The sequence below is a fragment of the Cibotium barometz genome, chromosome 52 (assembly GCF_041138505.1).
Source record: "Cibotium barometz isolate CiBa-2024 chromosome 52, ASM4113850v1, whole genome shotgun sequence".
Classification (NCBI taxonomy): Eukaryota; Viridiplantae; Streptophyta; class Polypodiopsida; order Cyatheales; family Cibotiaceae; genus Cibotium; species Cibotium barometz.
Window position 1 is genome coordinate 10,135,315 of NC_141097.1, and position 18,832 is coordinate 10,154,146.

An 18,832-nucleotide genomic window follows, 5' to 3' on the forward strand; every position below is an offset into this window, starting at 1 on the left:
GCTTCAAGGTCGATTATGGCAAATGCATTCATTGACTGTGGCTCTATCTAAAAATGACCAAAGAGCACATAAGCCATGTTGTATCCTTTCCAGTTCTTCCAACATGCTGAGTCAACTTCAAAAATGAGGATCTTTCAAATCATAGGACGTGGGTGAGCCCCCCACCCCCACCCCCCCCCCCCCACCATACATTCTGCAGTGTGTGCATATGTGATCTGCACGATGCCAATAATGGCTGCGCACTATAAACATCACGCATGTTAACAAGTGCATGCAAAAATCTGACAAAGAACTCTCTTCCAATTAAGTGGACGAGAGTACCTCATATTTATATGGAGATGATCAAAACCTATCAACTACATTTCTCCACTTCAAAATCACCATTGCTCGTTATAGTTTTTCGGGTTCATAAAGCCTTCTGGACGTGAATCGATAAATGAACGCGTGGTATCAACAATACACATATATTGCTTTGAAATAGCCCTAATCGAAAACAACACATGATAGAGTCCACCCTTATCTGGAGGCAAGACGGCCTTGAGGAGCTTGCAAAAGTACAAGAACACTTCCACCCATGCCTTAAAATCTTAAAAAGATGCAGAAATATACTGTGTTAATGAGAATGAGACCCTTTTTCAGCTTTCATTGCATTGAAGTATTATGATAACATGCATACGTACAATCTTCACAGCCTTGTCAACTGCAACAGCCAGCACTTGGAGATGCCTGCGCATCTCTTCCTGCTGTTCCTGTCCTTGCACCACCTCCATAACCAACCTTAATTCCATGTGACTGCGAAAAAAGGCTTTCAAATGTATGAACACAAAGGAGCACCATACTCAACCCAATAGGTTTTTAATCAATGCAGCATGCACCTAATATTGACTATGCCTAAAGATGGGGCTTCTTACCTCATTTGAAACATCAAATATACCCTCCTCAATCTTTTGGTATATCTTTCCTGCTGTCTTAATGAATGCCTGCATTACACGATGTTTCAGCTCTCTCTCTCTCTCATAGGCCGACTTTGGCCTCTCGTAGTCGTTAATATATCTTCCTTTCTTTCTTTCTTTCTCTCTCTCAGCTTCAGGAGGACATTGTGGAGACCAAAAGGGAGATTGAACGAGGGTGGGCTGCAGTAATGAAGAGAGAAGTTGAGGAGTGGACAAAGGTCGCCAAGAGACACAGGACACCACACACACCCACTATTATTCATGACATGATTGAGGAAAATATAAGAAGGAGATTCGGGCATTACATGTGCATGTGGTTGGGCTGTAAGAAGCAGAGTCTGCAGGCAGACACCACCATACTATGTCGGAAAATGGACAAAGAAGGCACACCATATATGGATGCATGGAGAGAGCAGGTAAGGACACCACACATGCCCGCCCACTACTCCTATAAATTTCAAGGACACCACCACCCAGCAAGCATTCTTGGATCATAGAGCAGCCCTCACAGGTGAGAAAATTTATCTTGGTGATGACCTCACTCCCACATAGGTGGAGCATAGGAAAATGAGCATGTTGCAGGTGCTTGAAGCCTGTAAGGCAGGAAAGTGGGCAGTTTATAGAGATGGCAAGGTCATCATAACAAACAGACGTCCCAAATAGGGACACGGGGCCTATGGAACCACACATCTGAGGATGGCAGTTTGGAACTGCAACAGGACTTTGTGGTCAGGCATTGGGGGATTCAAGGAGACATTCACAAAACGGGACATAGTCTTCTACACAGAGACGCACCAGAGCGAGGAGACTCGGAGAGTGGACTACCACATGTATTTGGATACCGGGGGAGGGGGGGGGGAGGGGGGGAGGGGGGAGGGACTGCTCGTTTTTGGCCCGTTTTGACCGTTCTGGGGCTTGCTTGGCTTGGGTGGGTGCCTTGGACTCTTTGGCCTCCCTTTGTAAAGCTCCATCCAACCTTCTCTCCATCACAAGTTTCAAGCTCAAGAACTTGGCAGATAAGTTCTATGGACTCAAACAGAACGGGGGTGTCACGTGCACACCCAGTTGGTGTACAAGTGACATGGCATTCTAGGCATTCATAAGCATTAAGCAGAGCACTCTTGGCATTAAGCAAAGGCATTCAAGCATTTACAGAATGTGCAGCATGGTATGGGACTGTTAACAGTACCTACGGCAGTACATAAAGCATTCATACATCACCTCAGGTCAGGGCTTGTGGAACCAGCCGACAGGTGGGTATCAGCAACCGACAGCATTCATGAGCATTTAATAGGTCGTGAAGATCCACACAGCTGGCCAACTGCAGTATACTGGCCGACCAGTAGCATTACATTCATATAAATAGGAATCGCATCATTCAGTTCATTCATCTCAGGATCTTACATCTTCTCGTTTCCTTCCTAGGGAGCAAGGGGAGTCAGCAGTTCATCAGTAGCCTGCAGTACAACATACCTAAAGGTGCAGCAAGGCAGTTCATCATCATCATTCACCAGATCATCAGCATATTCAGCACTCAGTTAGAAGACAGCATACAATTCATCTCCTGCCTCCTACATAGAGGAAAGCCAGCATCTCAAGGGTGGACCTAAGCATTGGAGCAGGGAACATTCAGTCAACATCACCATTCAGCATCTCTCTCTCTTCCCGAGATAGATATTAATCTAGGACAAGCATAGATCTATTTATAGATCTTCATTGTAACCATTGCATTTAATATAGTTGCATTGCATTGCATTGACACCGTTGTCTCTCTCAAGTATAATTAAGTACAGTTTAGTTAAGCCTAACGTTGTTTTACTACGATCAATCTCCCACATGTCACAACAGTCATCACTGGAGGCTATCTTCCTCTAGAGGAGCAAAGGAAGTATCAGTCAGAAAACCGATGTTTTTACTGTCATACCATTGGGCATGGTAAGAAGGATTGTCAAAAATGGCAAGTGGAGCAAGCCTCCAAAAAGCCTTATGCCACAGTTGTCATAGTCTCTCCCGCTCCTCCAAACCTGCCTGCTACCACCAATGCGGTTTAGATCTTACCTTCTATGCATCCCATGCCATCCGTGGTGCTTGATGCTAAGCAAAAGGGTGAGGCTACAACCACACAAAAAAGCCTGATCCGAGCTTATGGCTCAACCAAGGGCCACCAGTTCATAGTCCTTTTTGATATGGGCAATTCTGAGGAGGCCATCTCTCCCCATTTGGCTACCAACATGAGTAGTACCTTAGTGCCCTATCATTTGGAGATGGACAGGTTTACACTTGGTCTCCGCACCCACATTTCTCAAAAGGCATGGCAGTTTCCTTTTCGAGTTCAAAAGACCTCATTCCAACAAGATTTCATTCTCTCTCCTCTTTTGGGGTGTGATATGATCTTAGGAATCCAATGGTTTCGTCAGTATAAACCTATTCCCAATTGGGGACAAGACACCTTTATTATCTCTAAAGGTTTTCATGAGCCTGTCATGATCCGTGGGGATAGGGGCATTCTTGGCATTCCTATGATTTCTCATCTCCAGGCCCGACGAGCTATCCGCAAGGGACGGAAGGAGCATTGATTTATGCTCAAACAACTTCTATCTCATTAATAACAGCTGTCTCATCTTCTTCTTCAATCCCTCAGTTGGCAAATCTCTCCTCTCATTCAGACATTTTGCTTAAGGATGATCTCCCACCCAGTATCCCACCCTCTTGTCCTGAGGATCATCATATCGATTTGGTCCCTGGGACAGCACCTTCTAGCGAGTTTCTCTGTCGTCTTTCCAAGACTTTCAAGGGTAAGATAGAAGAGCAGTCAGTACTCAAACATTTGAAACATGTTCCTTATGGACGTGTTTTCATAGTCAACACAGACCACCAAGCACTTAAGTGGCTCCCGACAATGCCAAGTGCCCAGTGGAGTGATCGGCACAACAAATGAAGTCAGCTCTTCCACCAATTTGGAGAACTGAACAAGTACATCCCTGGTAAGCATTACCCAATGGCTGATGCTCTTGGTAGAAAGACCCGCATCTAGACCATTCAGGAGTCTACCATTCTCAAAATCTCCGGAAAAGACCTGGATAACATGACCAATCTGCAAAGTTTGGTACTCAATACAGTTTGGCCCTCAATTATGAGCCTGGCTATTATTCATTTCACAGACAGGCAAATAAGTCTAGGCGAGATGTCCACTTCAAGGAAGGGGATAGGGTCTATTTGTGCATCACAAAACAGAGATTGAAACAAGTGGATAAATGTTGTCCCAAGCTTTCTTTCCGTAGGTTTGGACCCTTTCCTACAGTTAAAAAGTTAAGTGATGTCTCCATGAAATTGAAGTTGCCTAACAGTTGGACGATGCATGATGTTTTCCATCTTTCTTGGCTAAAACCATATGTTGGACCAGAATTCAGATGAACAACAGTCAGACGTAGTAGACGAATCAGAAGTCATTGAGCCTGAGCAGATCCTTCTTCATCGTTGAAAGTATGGTTCCGGTCGACGACTCGGTCAATTTTATACGAAGTTCCGAGATCGAGGTACCCATGAAGCAGTTTGGCTAGACGAAGAGTTCTTTCAAGAGTACCCCTAATTGTTGGCGGACTACTTGGAAGCCATGAACCTGCCACCAAGCTAAGCAGGAGGGAATGTCACATGCACTCTGCACTGTAGTGCATGGTGACAAAATGGCTCATCATCAGTGCAACATTGTACAGTAGTAGAACTCTTTAGAATTTAATTTCTGTCATACGTCGTGACCCCATTGTGATCCTCAGTCTAGGATATGTCAGGCACAAGCTACGTAGGTCATTCCTCAGCCTTAGAGAGTCAGTCAGTCAATCAAAGTCCCTTAACTCACTTGGAGAGAATCATTCATGCATATAGAAGTCAGTAGAAGCCTTAGGGTTTGCATTAGATCATGTCTACATTTTGCATATCATTCATCCCATATGCATATAGACCATCTAAATCATTGCAAAAGACTCAGAATATCATCCAGTAATTTTTCCATATTTTGTAGCATTTATTTGGCATTTTTACCATATTATTATCAACATTATCCATTTTATACAAGACATGTTGCAATTGGCCAGCTTTCAGGCAGCCGACCAGCTCATAAGAGACATATAAATAGCTCAGCCTTGCATTCATTCATTCATCTCATAAGCATTGGAGTCAAGTGTTTCCCTTCAACACAAGGAGCATCTATGCATGAAGCATTCAGCCCTACATCAACAAAGCACAGCATCCACAGCATTCAGCCAGTAGAAGCACATTAACCTTGCGTTTTCAGCATACATACAGTTTTCAGCATTCACTCACATCATCGTTTTGCTACAACCCTACCGGTGAAGGTAAAACGCATTCATTCATTCATTTTCAGCATATATTCATAGCCTAGAACAGTCCCGATCAGCCCCTTCTCTCAGCCTCAGATTTGCAGCCTTCCTACATTCCATTGGAAGAGTGCATCATAGGCTTGATATCGGTCATCATTGGTGCTTCTACAGCCATGTAGAGTTGAGCCTAACTCTTGGTCTTTCAAAGGTCTTGCGTTTGGCTTATCTACAATCCAAAGTCAGTCCTCATTCATTCTCTTCAAAGATAATAAAGCAAATACTCGCAATAGGAGGGGGCCCTTCAATGGGTAATTTGGGACCCAATAAGGTGTACAATCTCTCTCTCTCTCTCTCTCTCTCTCTCTCTCTCTCTCTCTCTCTCAACTCTTAAAGTTTGAAGTGATAAATGTGGATTGCTAAAGACTCGCGAAACTCAGGATAAAGAAGGCGGTGTGAGACTTTGTGTGACACCATCCTTCATTATGCATAATTCCCCTGCATGTTACAAAGAAAGCGCTCCGAGCCAAGTGAAACCTTTTGCGAAAAATATTACCTTTAGTGAGTATAATGGTAAACTCAGCCTCTCCACTTAGTGTAACTTGGTTGAACACAATGCTAATCAATACACTTAAATACACTAAGATTTGATGGACACTTCTCAAATACAAGAAGTAAATTGCTGAACTAACAAGAGACCCACAATAAGCCCAAACGGCCAACAACTCCCTCAAATAAAGTATATTGATCTTGGGAGAATCAAGTACATAGTGTCATGGGAATTTCTGACCAGATTTCCATACCAATGCATATGAATACAGTATTGCAAACAAGTGGTTGTCGTTGTAGACTTGCAATCCACACTACCCTCTCAAGTGCCCATGTTCCCTACCATCTGCTCTCTATTGTTCCACCAACACATGGTAGCAACAATCTGCAAGAGAGCACGTAGGACATGAGAACACTACACAGGGTATGTGATCTTGTAATCCGGTTCCTTCCTCCTGCTACTTGCTTCCATATTTAAGCATTAAAGCTTACCAATTGCAAGTAGAGTCAATGACAGCGAAAGTCTTCGCGATGGAAGTCCTTGGAGTGAAGAGATCTTCGAAGGGAACCTTGGGAAAGCTTCCCCTATGGTTCAGCTTGAGAAAGGAAGGCTGAAATTAGGGTTTTCAGTAAAAAGACCAGAAATTACAGCAATAAAGAGAGCTGTTTTCCTGAATTTCAGTCATTTGGGAGTGTGTAGGAGAGTGATTAGCATCCGGAATCACTCTTGGAAGCTTGAAAATCACTTTAGCAAGCTTGGAAATGGAGTTGGGAAGGAGAATGTGCAGAAAATGCAGCCCAACAACCCTCATGAAGGAGGCGCCAATCTCTAGAGAGAGGAGGAGAGAGGTGGTGAGTTGTCCAGTGTAGGTGGCAGGCAGGTGCTTTGTGGAGCAAGCTAGGGTGAACACATGGCTGGTTACTCCCTTTGTACAAAGGGGATAAGGTCTAGGCGGTGGACATTGGGTTATGTCCACGTCGGGACATCAGTGTGTCTGAACACCGGGCTGGTCATAATTTATAAGTGAGTTTTGGTCCCAAAACTTAATGAAGTGTGTACACACTCACTTATAAATTAGTGCTAACTCCTAAGGCTAGGTTTATGACCAATACTTACCACCTATCACATGCCACATAACCATGTCAGCAGACAGTTTCACACGCACGGTTCACGGGCAGGCGTCCCCTTACCCGGAACTACACATTGGTCAAGCAAGCATGAAAACAGCATGCAATTTCAATTGCAAGCAAGCACATAAAGTGCTATACAATGCAGTATTGGTATGGACAATCCCCGTTCATGAGACTATACCAAAATAGATGTGCTCCAGGCAAGTACACGAGGTACCAGACCCAATGGAACACCAATCCACCAAGCATTTGCGGGCATGTATACGGAGGCACAAGTCCCAACGGAAAGCCAAGTCCATAGTATCACATGAGTGGCATCAATCCCCGGCATATACAACTGCCATGGACACCAGTCCAATGTACATACATGATAAGAAAGCATGGGTGGACCAATTGGGTGGCCAAATGGTGACATCCCCCCTGGCTTCTAAATAGTTGTCCGCAACTGAAAAGCATCCAAATATGTCTGAAGCACATGCGGGCAATCTCTGAAGAACTCTTCATCTACCCATTTAGCATCAATGGAAAGATAGTTCTTAAACTTCACAAGGTAAAGAACGCCTCACAACCTTGCCTGCAGTAAGCTTGCGGTTATTGTGATACACAATCTAATCTGGCTGCAAGATCTCCTCAAGCTCATCCACTTCTGGTGGATCCTCAATGACCGTTTCACTGGGCTCCGGCCCTACATACTTGGGAAGGAGACTCACATGAAGAGCATTGTGTATGTGCCAATGACTAGGTAATGCCAATCAGAAAGCCACTTCATTGATGTTCTCGATCACTCGAAAAGACCCATAGTACCTAGTTGGAAGCTTAGGATATGCACCCTCTTTGCCAGGCCTCTTTGCAAGTCTTGCTTTGTCAAATTTCAACAATACCCAATCATTCTCTTTAACATCCAATTGCCTTCTATGCTTGTCGGCAGTCCTTTTATGCTTGTCTTGTGACCTTGCAATGGCTGTCCGCACCTGAGCAAAAGCAATATCCAAGTCTCTTACATACTCATCAGCTGCAAATATCTCATCCTTTGTGCGAAGGATGGGTGGGAAAACCACCTTACCATAAACAATCTCAAACGGGGCCTTTCCCGTAGATGCATGCACCGTGTTGTTGTATGCAAATTCCACAAGCGGTAAGTACTTCTCCCAAGAAGACTTCTGATCTGCCACATAACATTTCAAGAAGACTTCTGATCCGCCACATAACATTTCAAGAGATCCAACACGGCTGAATTTGCAGCCTCACTTTGCCCATCCGTTTGAGGGTGATAAGCTCATGAGAAGTCCAATTTGATGCCCATATTATCAAATAAGGCCCGCCAAACAAGACTTGTAGTCCTGGGATCTCTATCCCCCACAATGGACTTCGGCATTCCATGATGTTTGAACACTTGTGCAATATATATTTTAACCATATGCTTAGCTTTGATGGTCTTTTTGACAAGCAAGAAATGAGCTTGGTTGCTAAACCTGTCCACAATTGTCACGTGCACACCCATCAGGTGTACAAGTGGCATGGCATCATCAAGGATTAATCAGGACATTTAAGCATTTTCAGCATATGCAAACATATGTTTGGGGCTGTTTTCAGTACCAACATCAGTATATTAGCCATCTTCAGCACATAAAGGCATTTAGAGCATTTATGGCATGTAGTCGGGGCTATTATGATCAGCCGACAGCACCTCTACAGTAGCCGACTGAAACCGGCCTGTACTACTGACTGGGCGGTAGATCTTCTTCAATACACACGGCTTTCACGAGTTTATGTCGTCACTTAATACCTTAGCTTAAACACAGAGCAAAAACAACAAAATCCTGTGAACTAGAATGTCCCCAGGAGCTGACACCGACACCAGATAGGCCCCAAAGCTTGGCGCCCCTTTCGGTATTTATTTATTCTTTAGAAAAAGAGATTTTTACAAGGTATTGAGTTTGCTGAATTTTCTGCTTATTCCTGAAAATTTCGCCAGCATAACTGTCCCAAAACTGACCCAAAATATGTCAGAATCATTCCAAACCACTTCTGACCTCTTCAGTACGTCGAAACCCTCTCAACAGAGCATAAAAACCAGTAATTCAGCTTGCTGTAATTTCTGCACAGCACTGAAATTTACTCTGTTTTGCACACATATGGCCCTCTGTTCACTCTGGAATCCATCTGGCTTGACCTTATTGCAATCCGGTACCTTCTCGGGCTCCGAAACAGCCCAAAAACAGTCATAAACAGCAACAATAAATTGCTGAATTTGACACCTGCTTTGTGGGGTTATGACCCCCACAGGTACCTGCTATGGTACGGTGGTTAACCGCGCCTGTTCCTATCAAAGGAGGCTCTTGCCTTAGCCAGGAAGCATGAATTCCTCACAGCTGTACATACACATAAGAAAGCCTCTTGCAGGCATAATCATTCTGAGAGAGTAGAGGAGTGGTTTACAGCCACGTATGGCTCACTGCATCAAGGCAAAGGGAGTAGGCAGCTCTCAATAGCCCTTAACCTGCTTCAATCCACCTGCAAACTCACCAAATGAGCTCCCACAGAGAGAAAACGAGTGCTCAGCCTCCCACGAGTGGAAAGTTTTTTTGTAAAATGTGACAAATGGCACCTTAATAAGCAATTTCCTGCTTTGGACTTCCAGCCTAAAAATATCCTGGCCAGCTCATCAGCTCACTGCAGGTCTTTGGGGACTATTGTTCCCCATTTAATTGCCCTCCTTTTGACGCGAACACATTTCAATTCCGACATAGGCCAAAAATAGCAGGTTCCCCTAAAATTTAGGAGATGTCAGAATCGCGTCCCTCTGATCTTCTGGATGCTCTTCTATCTCTAGAGCACTGACAAATTCCAAGTGCACTGCCCTCTAGCAGAGATATTTATCTGTCTTCTTCTTCTTTCGACCCACCCTTCTCTTAGCCTTAATCTAATGTCAATATTCAGTGCCTGTAAACCTTAGGCCATCCAAACTTAGACTCTCTCACTGAACTTTAATGCTGTCCACTCCGACTGAGCAATGCAGACATTTTGGATTCCAAAAGGGGTTTCTAAACAGGAAACCAATCCGATAAAGAAAGCAAAAACAAAGTTAGTCATTGCCACAGGCTCGTGACATACCCCTCTCTTGAAATCGCAAATGTCCTCATTTGCATGCGTCGTATACATGTTTCCAGTTAACGAGATGAACCAACATCAAGTTAAGACATGTATACTACAAGCATGGTCATTGCTCTGTCGATGAACCCAACACTAACAGTGACATTCAGTCACACTGCAATATAGTTCACGTAGAGTCTAAATTCAGAAATACATGTTGACAAAACCAAAACCATAGTACTGAAACATATGCCAAAATTGGTGACTACATGTATCTATTAACTGAATAATCCACAAGACAAAAGATAGACTAGCTGTACATGATCGATGGAGCAATTGTATTATAACAATCTATACAGTTCCTCAATCAATGGGTCAAGGTAGGCTGCAGACTAAATGCCTCAAGGTAAAGTCCCAATACATTAGGTGACTCAGCGAGTTCACCCTCTTCCATCCACTTAGCATCCAAAGGTGGATAGTTTCTGAACTTCACCAAATAGCGTCTAGCAGCCTTGCCTTTTACTTTCCGTTCCTTATGTGCCAAGATCTGTTCTGGAACAAGAATTTCATCAAGTTCTTCAACTTCAGGTTGATCTTGAGGTGGCATATCCACTGGCACATCACCCACAAAGGGTCTAAGAAGACTCACATGGAACGCATTGTGAATCTTCCACTGCTCAGGCAATTTCAGCCGATAGCATACATCGCTGATCTTCTCTGTTACTTGAAAAGGCCCATAATACCGCATACTCAGCTTAGTAAACAGGCTTTCCTTGCCCTTACGTTTCTTAAGTCGTGCCTTTTCAAAGCGTAACAAGACCCAATCATGCTCTTTAAACATGAGCTCTCGGCGATGCATATCTGCTGCTCTTTTCTGCTTAGCCTGAGTCTTCTCAAGGGCATGCTTAATCTTCTTGTATGTCTCATCCATATTCTGCACAAACTGATCTGCCTCAAAAATCTTATCTTTTGTATGCAAAATGGGGGGCACTTTCTTGCCACCTTCTACAATCTCAAAAGGTGCTTTGCCAGTTGAAGAGTGCACTGTATTATTATATGCATACTCAACCAATGGCAAATACTGCTCCCACTTTGCTTTCTGCTCTGATACATAACACTTTAGCAGATCAAGGACAGTAGAATTTGCCTCTTCAGACTGCCCATCAGTTTGCGGATGAAACGAAGAAGAAAACTTCAACGTGCTGCCCATGTTCTCAAATATGCCTCTCCAGAAAAGACTAGTCATTCGTGGATCACGGTCACTAATCACAGACTGTGGCATCCCATGGTACTTGAAAATGTTGCACATAAACAATCGTGCCATCTGCTCTGGCTTAATCTTCTTTCGAACAGGAATGAAATGAGCCTGCTTACTGAACCTACATATAATGGTCCATATTCCATCATTCCCTGTCTGTGTCCTAGGAAGATCAAACACAAAGTCCATTGCTATGCTTTCCCATGGCTTCTCTGGAATAGGCAATGGCTGTAACAGCCCTGGTGCTTTTTGCCTGTCAAACTTGACCTTCTGGCAAATCACACACTGCCGTACATAATCTTCAACATCTCTTCTCAAAGTAGGCCAGTAAAAGAAAGTCTCAGCCGCCTTAACTGTAGCATCTATACCACGATGTCCAGCATACGGAGGAGAATGACTCTCTGTCATCACTTTCACTCTCAGTGGCCTAGTGACACACAGTCTCCCATGCATCAACATATAACCCTCTTTGAGAAGATAGTGGTCATGAGGTTGTCCATTCACAATGTGATCATAGACTCGGGCAAAATCCTCATCAACAGCATACTGCTCCTTCATGTCATCTAACTCATGATGATAAGGAATAGACACTGCTGAAATCTGTGGCTTCCTTGATAAAGCATCTGCCACAACATTCTTCTTGCCTTCCACATGCACAATCTGAAAGTGGAACATAGACAAAAAGTTTGCCCATCTCATATGCTTCTCCGACAATTTTGTCTGAGTCAGAAAATAGCGTAAAGTCTGATGATCTGTCTGAACAACAAAATCAGCACCTAAAAGGTAGTGTTTCCAACTTTCTAGAGCATGAACTACAGCCAGCAGTTCTTTCTCATAGACCTGCATAGTCTTCTCTGGCCCTTGTAATATTCTGCTCTCATATGCCACTACCCTTCCTTCTTGCATTAAGACAGCACCAACACTGCTGCCACATGCATCACACTGGACAACAAATGACTTCCTGAGGTCTGGCAATATAATCACTGGACTAGAAGTCATCTTTTCTTTTAGTAGCTCAAAAGCTGAAATCTCTTTCTGTGTCCATCTGAAAGAGACGTCTTTCTTTTGCAGAGCATGCAACGGTGAAGCAATCTCAGCAAAATTTCTGATAAATCTCCTGTAGTAAGAGCATAAACCAAGAAAACTTCTGACATCATGCACAGTCTTCAAGGCTGGCCATGTCTTGATTGCCTCAACCTTAGCAGGATCCATTCTGACCCCATCCTTAGACACAATGTGCCCCAAGAACTGAATCTGTTCCAAGAAGAACTTACTCTTCTTGCCATTCACAAGCAGTCTATGACTACGTAATTCATTGAACACCTCTGACAAGTGGTCTCTATGCTCCTCTTCCGACTTTGAAAAGACAATCATGTCATCAAAGAAGGTGCCAACAAACTGTCTAAACGGTCGGAATATCCGATCCATCATCCGATTAAATGTGGCAGGAGCATTCGTCAGACCAAATGGCATCACAAGGAATTCATACAGGCCAAAGGTCGTCCTGAACGCAGTCTTATGCACATCTTCAGTTCTAATCCTGATCTGATGGTAGCCACTTTTCAGATCTATCTTGCTAAACATAGACGCGCCTTCCAAGCGGTCTAAGATGTCATCAATCCTTGGAATAGGGAACCTGTTCTTTATGGTGGCCTTATTCAAAGCGCGGTAATCTATACACATGCGCCATGAGCCATCCTTCTTCTGCACTAAGAGCACAGGAGAGCAAAAGGGAGATGAACTTGGCTGTATCAACCCTTTTTCCAGCAGCTCATTCACCTGGCTCATAATCTCTTTCTGCTGCGCTGCACTAACCCTGTACGGAGGTCGATTCGGTGGACTACTGCCTGGAATCAGATCTATACCATGATCCTCTGACCTCTCTGGTGGTAACTCAGACGGTAATGAGTCAGAAAAGACATCACTAAATTGTGACAAAAATTCAGATCTGTCTTTCTCAAGTACTGACAAATTTGACTCACTTACTTCATTCAAATCACGTGCAAATATCAAATACGCAGAAAGATGATTCTTTATTACCGAGGTAATAGCAGAAGCTGAAATTATAGGTACAGACTCTCCTTTGAGCTTAACATCTAGCACATGAGTCTTCCCTCTACTTTCCAAGGTCACAGTCTTCTTGAAGGAATCCAAGATGCCATGCACTCTGTACAACCACGGCATACCAAGCAATACATCGCATCCCTCAAGCGGCATGATATAAAAGTCTTCTGCATCCACATAAGACTGTATATGCAGACGTAACTTTCCAAGGATGGGTGTCACAGACTCTGAATGGCCAGGACATGCCAAACCTGCCTCAGCTGTGTATCCCATCTCATCAGCTCTGATGCCCAACTGTGCAGCCAACTGTGGGGAAATGAAGTTTGCCTTTGCCCCAGGGTCAAAGAAAATGAGAACATGCTGATCTCTGACCTTTCCCCAGGCTCTACACAACTCACTGGCATCTGTCTGAGGTCTATCCCCTAGCATATCTGGCACTAAACCTGCCGAAGGGGTGACCTTCTTTCCTTTCTTGTCTTCTTTCTCTTCTGAGTCAGCTGGCCTTTTCTTGTCAGGACAAAACCTTGATATGTGACCAGCTTTCTCACAGATAAAGCATTTACCCTCAGTCCTTAAAGCCTGTGTTTCCTCTTCAGTTCTCTGCTTAAACTGAGGCTTGCTGCTCTTCGACTGACGCCAAAAAGCCTTGGCTAATTTCTTCTTTGCTGATCCAGCTTTACCTGTCTTCTGAGGGCCCTGCTCATCAACCTTTTCAACCTGTTTGGCTGCTGAAATTCTGGCTGATTTGCCCTCTTTGCTGCTGCCCCCAAAACCACTAGTCTGACCCAGCAACAGTGCATTCCCTGTGTTTGCATTCTCAATCAGCTGAGTCAATGTGGTAACCTTGGTCTTTGTGCAATAATTGCGCAATTCTTTTGGCAGGCCACAACAGTACTTCTCTATCTGCTCAGTTAACGGCACAATTCTATAAGAAGTGACTGGCAACAAAGCTTTCCAGAACTTCTTATTATAATCCTCGAGATCCTTACACTTTGAGGCATCCAAACTGTGCCAGGCTGACATCACATCAACCTCAAACTCATTGGTTAACCAAGCTGCAGCAAACACTTGCTTAAAGCCAACCCAAGTGGACGGTGCCTGACCTTGCATCAACAAAGTGGTCCACCATTGGCTAGCATTGCCTTTCAGAAAAGTGGCAGCCTTTCTCACTTTAGAAACTTCTGTGAAGTTCCCTCCAGCAAAGGCAGCATCAAACTGCTGTATGAAGGAAAGTGCTTTAGTCCTGTCTTCAAAGCCTCTAAAAGTGTCAAACTGTACAGCTGCTCCACCTTCTTTGTATGGCTTCGGTTTATCAACAGTAGGTGCTGGCATCATTAGGACACTATCCGATGGCATCATCATCCCTCTGTCACCCACAAACGGGTTTGACTGTACAAGAGGTGGTGGCTGATTTTGAAAAGCAGCCATGCCAAAAGTGCCCTGTGGCATTCCAAAACTGCTCTGAACACCCTGAAAACCTGGCTGCATGCCAATATTGCCATACATGGGGTTTGGCATAAAACTCTGTGAACCCCCAAACACAGTTCTCTGCTGGTAATCCACTGTTCCTGGCGCATAACCAGCCATGCTCTGAAACACAGAACCGCCTCCAAAATAGCCTGGATGCAAGGTAGGTGGTGGAAATACCTGCGGCGGTGCCTGGAACTGACTTCCCTGTCCAAACTGGCCAACTAATGGCTGCTGTAAGGTGGCGGGCTGCTCAACAAAAGCCGGCACAACTGGCGTTTCAGCCACCTGTTCGTGAACAGAAGGAAGTACTGGTGCTCTTTCCACTGACCCCACAAGCTGCCTTGCCCTTTCTCGTGAGTCGGCAGGATGTACACTGAGTGTCTGAACCTCAACAGGTTCTTGCACTAACTCTGTAGCCCCAATGGGCTGAGTAGATTGAGGAGGTTGCAGAAACTCCAAGAAACGTGGATTCTGCATGACCTGGGAAAACATACCCACTGCTGCTAGCAACTGAGCTCTGAAAGCAGCATCCTCATCTGCTCTGGCTCCCTGTGGTATAGGCATGACAGGAGGTGGCACTGCATGAGACGGCCTAGACGGCTCTCCAGCCTCTGAAACCACTAGAACCTCTCTTCTTTCCTGGGAGGAAGAGAACTCCTCTCTAGCTTCTTCACGTCGGTCAGCCATCAGTGCTCTGTGCTTCTACCCAGCAGGCCCAGGCTCACTTCAATAAAACAAAGTGATGTTTATCCCGGCAATGGAACCATGAAACCGGCCTGTACTACTGACTGGGCGGTAGATCTTCTTCAATACACACGGCTTTCACGAGTTTATGTCGTCACTTAATACCTTAGCTTAAACACAGAGCAAAAACAACAAAATCCTGTGAACTAGAATGTCCCCAGGAGCTGACACCGACACCAGATAGGCCCCAAAGCTTGGCGCCCCTTTCGGTATTTATTTATTCTTTAGAAAAAGAGATTTTTACAAGGTATTGAGTTTGCTGAATTTTCTGCTTATTCCTGAAAATTTCGCCAGCATAACTGTCCCAAAACTGACCCAAAATATGTCAGAATCATTCCAAACCACTTCTGACCTCTTCAGTACGTCGAAACCCTCTCAACAGAGCATAAAAACCAGTAATTCAGCTTGCTGTAATTTCTGCACAGCACTGAAATTTACTCTGTTTTGCACACATATGGCCCTCTGTTCACTCTGGAATCCATCTGGCTTGACCTTATTGCAATCCGGTACCTTCTCGGGCTCCGAAACAGCCCAAAAACAGTCATAAACAGCAACAATAAATTGCTGAATTTGACACCTGCTTTGTGGGGTTATGACCCCCACAGGTACCTGCTATGGTACGGTGGTTAACCGCGCCTGTTCCTATCAAAGGAGGCTCTTGCCTTAGCCAGGAAGCATGAATTCCTCACAGCTGTACATACACATAAGAAAGCCTCTTGCAGGCATAATCATTCTGAGAGAGTAGAGGAGTGGTTTACAGCCACGTATGGCTCACTGCATCAAGGCAAAGGGAGTAGGCAGCTCTCAATAGCCCTTAACCTGCTTCAATCCACCTGCAAACTCACCAAATGAGCTCCCACAGAGAGAAAACGAGTGCTCAGCCTCCCACGAGTGGAAAGTTTTTTTGTAAAATGTGACAAATGGCACCTTAATAAGCAATTTCCTGCTTTGGACTTCCAGCCTAAAAATATCCTGGCCAGCTCATCAGCTCACTGCAGGTCTTTGGGGACTATTGTTCCCCATTTAATTGCCCTCCTTTTGACGCGAACACATTTCAATTCCGACATAGGCCAAAAATAGCAGGTTCCCCTAAAATTTAGGAGATGTCAGAATCGCGTCCCTCTGATCTTCTGGATGCTCTTCTATCTCTAGAGCACTGACAAATTCCAAGTGCACTGCCCTCTAGCAGAGATATTTATCTGTCTTCTTCTTCTTTCGACCCACCCTTCTCTTAGCCTTAATCTAATGTCAATATTCAGTGCCTGTAAACCTTAGGCCATCCAAACTTAGACTCTCTCACTGAACTTTAATGCTGTCCACTCCGACTGAGCAATGCAGACATTTTGGATTCCAAAAGGGGTTTCTAAACAGGAAACCAATCCGATAAAGAAAGCAAAAACAAAGTTAGTCATTGCCACAGGCTCGTGACACCGACAGCATTTATTACATTTATTGCAGGTTGTGGAGTCCAAATACTTGGCCGACAGCTTAATAGCTGGCCGACCAACATCATTCACACATATATATAGAAGCGCATCAGTTTAGTCCAAGCATCTCAGCTTCTCTTCGGCGTTTCCTTCCCAGGAGACAAGGGAAGTCAACGGGCAAGGGAGAAGCAGATCAGCAGTTTAGCCAGCATATTCAGCACATAGTTCATCATTCCTACCTCCTACATAGAGGGAAGCCGGCATCGAAGGGTGGACCTCAGCATTGGAGCAAGGAACAGTCCTCATCATCAGCATTCACCATATCCCTCTCATCCCGAGAAGGATCTTCATCTAGGACAACATCATAGATCTATTTAGATCTCATTGTAACCCATTCATCTAATATAGCTGCATTGCATTGCATTGACACTATTTGTCTATCTCTTAAGCATCATTAAGTGAAGTTTAGTTAGCCTAAGATTGTGATTACTACGATCAATCCCTCACATGTCACAACAATTGTCCAAATTGCATCATTACCCTGTTGGGTCCGTGGCAAGTCCATAATGAAATCCATTGTAATACTTTCCCATGGCTGCGTGGAAATAGGCAATGGCTAAATCAAACCTAGTGCCTTTTGCCTATCAAATTTCACCTTTTGACAAGTGATACATGCACGTACATGTGCCTCTATGTCCTTCCGCATACTTGGCCAAAAGAAATACCGCTCGATCATGTGTGTAGTAGGCATTATGCCTCTATGACCAGCATATGGAGGAGCATGGCACTCATCCAAAACCTTTTGCCTCATGTCAGACATCACACATAGGCGATTATCTTTCATGAGATAACCCTCTTTGATCACATATGAGACATGTGCATGACCAGCCATCAAATCAACCCAAATAGTGGCAAAAGCAGCATCCGCATGATACAAATCACGCATGGTAGACAAGTCCCCATGAGAGGCAACCGAGAAAGCTGCTACATACGACTTTCGTGACAATGCATCGGCCACTACATTCTTCTTTCCCGGGGTGTGCAAGATTTGAAAATGAAACATAGAGAGGAAATTGGCCATCCTCGTATGCTTCTCTCACAACTTAGTTTGGGTAAGAAAATACCTCAAACTCTAGTGATCTGTCTTCACAACAGTGAAATCAACCCCAAGAAGGTAATGTTCCCATATAGTAAGTGCATGAATTACAGCCAAGAGCTCTTTCTCATAAATGCCAAGAGATAACTCTGCATCATGCAATCTACGGCTCTCATAAGCCACGGCATGTCCCTCTTGATTAAGGACAGCTCCTATGCAATTTCCAAATGCATCACATTCCACACAAAAAGGCTTTTGCAAATCCGGAATGATCAACACTAGACCATGAGTAGTTGTATCTTTCAATTTGAGGAATGCATCCCTCTCTACCATTTGAACACGGCCTTCTTCTTTGTCAAATCATGCAAAGAAGAAGCAATCCATGAACCTGCGATAGCAAGAGCATAATCCAAGAAAACTATGGATCTCATGCACCGAACTCAATTCGGGCCAATTCCGAATTGCATCAATCTTTGCAGGATCCAGCCACATGTCAGAATACGCAGCGGAGATAATGACCAGATCTAGGAACACAAGAGCAAAACGCAATGCAAAAAATAACAACACAAGAGAGAGAGAGAGATAGAGGCGTGTAACTCTGCTCTATATACACAAGGAAGATCCCGGAAATGATACAACTTGACAAGGGGACTATGGGGCCATTTTATATGGCCCCAACACTGCAGTCGGCCTGCTCATAGTCAGCCGACAGG

General features: G+C 44.3%; 2 protein-coding genes across 2 annotated transcripts in view; both read right to left on the reverse strand.

Moving 5' to 3' along the window:
• Positions 1 to 450: 450 nt before the first annotated feature.
• The window catches only part of LOC147608778 (ras-related protein RABB1c), a 38,607-nt gene continuing 20,225 nt past the window's right edge, over positions 451 to 18,832 (reverse strand). Inside the window, exons 5-7 of the mRNA XM_086788334.1 lie at positions 912 to 980; positions 681 to 792; positions 451 to 586 (exon numbers count right to left, since the gene is read on the reverse strand). Coding sequence (XP_086644460.1) covers positions 697 to 792; positions 912 to 980 — 165 coding nt within the window. The 3' untranslated portion in view covers positions 451 to 586; positions 681 to 696. The remainder of the gene's footprint in view (positions 587 to 680; positions 793 to 911; positions 981 to 18,832) is intronic.
• LOC147608779 (uncharacterized) lies at positions 10,106 to 17,034 on the reverse strand. The gene has a single exon (XM_086788571.1). The coding sequence runs from the start codon at positions 15,537 to 15,539 to the stop codon at positions 10,428 to 10,430; it is 5,112 nt and encodes a 1,703-aa protein (XP_086644697.1). The 5' UTR covers positions 15,540 to 17,034; the 3' UTR covers positions 10,106 to 10,427.